The 4,380-nt window shown below is 33.3% G+C and overlaps 2 protein-coding genes across 2 annotated transcripts; both read left to right on the plus strand.

Annotated features, from left to right (window-relative positions):
• Positions 1-412: 412 nt before the first annotated feature.
• Positions 413-1,195, plus strand: LOC149132879 (zinc finger MYM-type protein 6-like). Its single transcript, XM_089361311.1, has one exon. It carries the CDS (start codon positions 413-415, stop codon positions 1,193-1,195), a length of 783 nt encoding a protein of 260 aa, XP_089217437.1.
• Positions 1,196-1,319: 124 nt separating this feature from the next.
• LOC149132880 (protein ZBED8-like) lies at positions 1,320-2,054 on the plus strand. Its single transcript, XM_089361312.1, has one exon. It carries the CDS (start codon positions 1,320-1,322, stop codon positions 2,052-2,054), a length of 735 nt encoding a protein of 244 aa, XP_089217438.1.
• The last annotated feature ends 2,326 nt before the right edge of the window (positions 2,055-4,380 follow it).

Raw genomic sequence — 4,380 nt, forward strand, 5'->3', positions numbered from 1 at the left:
GTTTATACTGAAGAGTGCGCGCATCTAAGCTTTGTTATAACCGACGGCAAAAAATAGTCTATAAATTGGGGTTAAACCACAGCTCTTTATTTCAACATAAACTATGCAGTGATTCTTTCAAGGCAGCAGCCAACTCAGCTCAGGTGACTCGTTGTTGCCGGTTGTTTCCACGAATCACTTTCTTTTCACACTGCAAAATTCATCGTCTCCATCGCTTTCTTGGATTTGTGTCATCTCCCGAGACTTTCAATACTGTACCTTTCAATTTTAATATCTTTTGTTAGCCCTATTGAAAATGAGCAAACCAAACAAGAAGAAGACTCGTCAATACGCGGTGGAGTTTTTGAAGTTTGGATTCATTCCTGATGAGCATGATGAGCGTAAACCGTTTTGCTTATTATGATATCAGACGATGAGCAATGAGTCAATGAAGGCAGGTAGGCTGGAAGCGCACTTAAAGGTAAGACATCCTAATAATTCTAATTTAGATTTGGAATACTTCAAATCATTGAAAGAAAAATTTAAAAACCGAACAAAACTCACTTCACTATTTCATGCAAAACAAGCGCCTCATACTCGTGCCCTTGAAGCCAGCTACGAAATCTCCTTGCTTATAGCAAAACATGGAAAGAATCACACTATTGGAGAGCAACTGATTAAACCTGCTATCTCAATATTCTTAAAAACTGTATTACAAAAAGATGATGGAGATATCAGGACTATGCCACTCAGTAATAACACTGTCTCGAACAGAATAGATGAAATGGGGCAAGATGTTGAAAGCCAGCTCATTGAGAAATTAAAATTGCGTAAGTTTTCATTACAAATGGACGAATCCACAATCCGGGACAGTGAGGCTCTGTTATTGACTTATGTGAGGTATATTGACCACGAGGAGTTTCAGGAAGAGATGCTGTTCTGCGAATCGTTTGAAACCACCACAACTGCAAATGATATTTACATCAAAATCAAACATTATTTGGATGCAAACAAAATACCAAAGGAAAACTTACTGGCATGTGCGGCAGACGGTGCACCTGCCATGATGGGCAAGAATACGAGATGCTTAAAAATGATGAAGGATGAAAATCCAAACATGTTGACTGTCCATTGTGTAATACACCGAGAAAACTTGGTTGCCAAGAAATTGTCCCCTGTTCTTAACAAGATTCTTCAAGTGTGTCAACAGCATTAAAAGAAATTCTAAATCTGAACGTCTTTTTAAGCAGTTTTGTATAAATCAAAGTGCCGAACATGTTCGATTATTGCTTCATACAGAAGTAAGATGGCTATCAAGTGGAAACTGCTTAAAGAGGTTCATGGAATTATTTGATCAGATTAACGACTTTCTTAGTGATAAATGTGAAATGAAATTGCTGTCAACAACGGATGGAAAAGCATTTGTCAGTTATTTGACAGACATATTTGAGAAACTTGGAAACTTGAATAAACAACTTCAAGGTGCAAACATGACACTTATTGATGCAAAAGCAAAGATTTTTGGATTTATTACAGCTCTCGAATTATGGAAAAAGAAATTTTCCAAAAGAAATTTCAGTGAACCTTACTGGTTGAGTAAATGTGAAATAACGAATGATGCTGGCATTGTAATTATTGATCATTTAAATATCTTGATAAAGGATTTCAATGACAGATTTTGCGATTTAAAGGCAATGAATTTTCCTTCTTGGTTAACTCAACCGCTTCTGATTAACGTTTCTGATGCTACAATCCAATACCAAGAAGAGTTATCAGAATTACAACATGATGAATCAGTGAAGACTTTGTTTAAATTGAAAGGTACAAAGATGTGGCTATATGACGAGGTTGAAAGAAAATATCCTAAAATTTCTACATCAGCGAGAGAGCTACTGATTCCTTTCCCTTCGTCTTATTTGGTCGAATGTGGTTTTAGTGCAGTTGATAATTTGCTCGAAGCCAAGAGAAACCGGCTTGAGATTACAAAACGTGGCGATTTACGACTGAAATTAACAAAGTTATCTCCTCAAATTAAAAACTTGTGCTGTATGCATCAGGCACAGGGTTCTCACTAAATTAGTCGAGCTGACCGTCAAATAATTGAACTGAAAAAACGTGTTTCTTTATTCTTTATAAATTGACATTTTTTAAAAACATGAGAAATCGTAATAATTTTATCGATTTATTGGGTGTTATGCACTTTCAGTGCCTGTTGTTTCAATTCTCAAGCTATTTTTTTGTATTTTGAATACAATTTTTTAATTTTTGATTTTTTTCAATTGTAAGTAGGCCCACATGTACTTGTAAATGTGAGTGGACATGGGAAAAGGTGGGGCGTAAAAACTTTTGCTATGAAAAAGTGGGGCGCCGGGAAAAAAGGTTGGGAAACACTGCTATAGAGTGTTCAAAGTGGGACAGCTGTGTATCTCACGCTTCCCTAAAGATGGCATTGCGAATAGTAGCGGTTGTATTTTTGATGGATTGTGGTAGTATGAAGTAAGAAGTCTTGAAAGTGTTTTACATGTTGGAGAGATATTAATGTCAGTATTTGATAAGATGATGCAAATAGTTAACCAATATTTCAGATACCATCGTTTATCAAGATGAGTGACAAACTTGGAAAGATATTTTGTCAATAGCTCAATCCAATGGTTTGCAAATTAAATTCCGTGAAAAATTATTTCTACAATTTCTACAAGTTAAGAGATCTTAGAAAAAGTTTTAATAATAATTATCTAATAATCAAATTTTACGGTCCCTCTCATGGCAATGATTGTTTATGTTTGGTTTTTGTTAGGAACTATTCCTTCTCTAAATAATGTTTGTTTAATTTGTTATCTAGTTTGAAGTGACGCTGAATGAAGTTGTCAGAATATAGAAATGGATTCTATGATTTTTGGAAAACCATATAATGGGCTCTACGACGAAAAAGTTTCAGACTTGTCGGTGTAATGTAGCTCATAGTTAATAAATGTCGCCGAAGGAATGTGTATATATATATATATATATATATATATATATATATATATATATATATATATATATATATATATTATATATATATGTATATATATATACATATAGCTTTGTTGTTAGTATTACTTGCGGTCTATAAAATCACAAACCCACTAATTGTTTCCACCACATGTTGAAACATGAAAAATAAAAAAAATACCCAAAGCAAAAACAACGCGTTATTTATTTTTGAAATCCTACATGAGAAGTTCTCAGTAAAGAGACCAGACAAAAGGATACACATATGCTTTTATCTAAAAAACAAAAGTGCAGGTACAACGGTTTGATTGAATAGTTGCTTCGAAACCACGTGATTCAGGGTCCAATCCTGGTTAGAAACATTTCCGGCATATGTGTCTTTCTCTATCCTCGGGTTCAGCAGTATCTTTCACGGAAATATAGTTGACGAAAATTGTGTAGACGTCCCTTGGATATTGACTGAGAACCGCCTGAACAAACTGCAATTGTGTCATGTTCGTTTCTTATGTATTATATATGTGTATATATATATATGGTGGTTGTCTACTCCTTAAACAGAGTTTGACCACCTCCTGCACCTACACCTTAGCCCTTTCATGGCGTCTGATGTGGCTTTTTAAACCAGACAGTGTTTTGAAAAAACACCCACACAGATTGCACCTCTGATTTGCACTACCAATACCTGCAAGTAAGTTCTGCTCATTGTGGATCCTAACATGTCTTTTAAGACCCCCATTGGATTTGCAAACCCTCTGGCACACACCACATTCAAACGTGTGCACAGACGTATATATATATATGTGTGTGTGTGTGTGTGTGTGTGTGTGTGTGTGTGTGTGTGTGTGTGTGTGTGTGTGTGTGTGTGTGTCTATATATACATTGTATATATATATATATATATGTATATATATATATATATATACAAGGTTGGACAGAAGTCACCTGAGTAAATGAAAACCCATTTAATTCCAAGATTAAAACAAAAATTTATTGTATGAGACTTTGCTAATAAATAGACATATGTTGAAAAAAAAAGTTGATTTTAACTCACAACATTCAATTGTTATACATTCGAGAATAAATAAAATTGAATATTATTTATGGAATTTTGATTTACTGTCGTCTTACTTTTGGTTAAAAGTGTATATATATATATATATATATATATATATATATATATATATATATATATATATATATACACGCATGTATATATTTATGTATATATATATATATATATATATATATATATATATATATATATATATATATATATATATATATATATATATATATATATATATATATATATATATATATACACGGGTATACGTATGTGTGTACAGGTGTGTATTGGTGGGAATTTATAAGTTTATGTCTACACTGAACTAAGACAGATGTCTTTAT

The sequence above is a fragment of the Octopus bimaculoides genome, chromosome 13 (assembly GCF_046866305.1).
Source record: "Octopus bimaculoides isolate indiv1 chromosome 13, ASM4686630v1, whole genome shotgun sequence".
Lineage (NCBI taxonomy): Eukaryota > Metazoa > Mollusca > Cephalopoda > Octopoda > Octopodidae > Octopus > Octopus bimaculoides.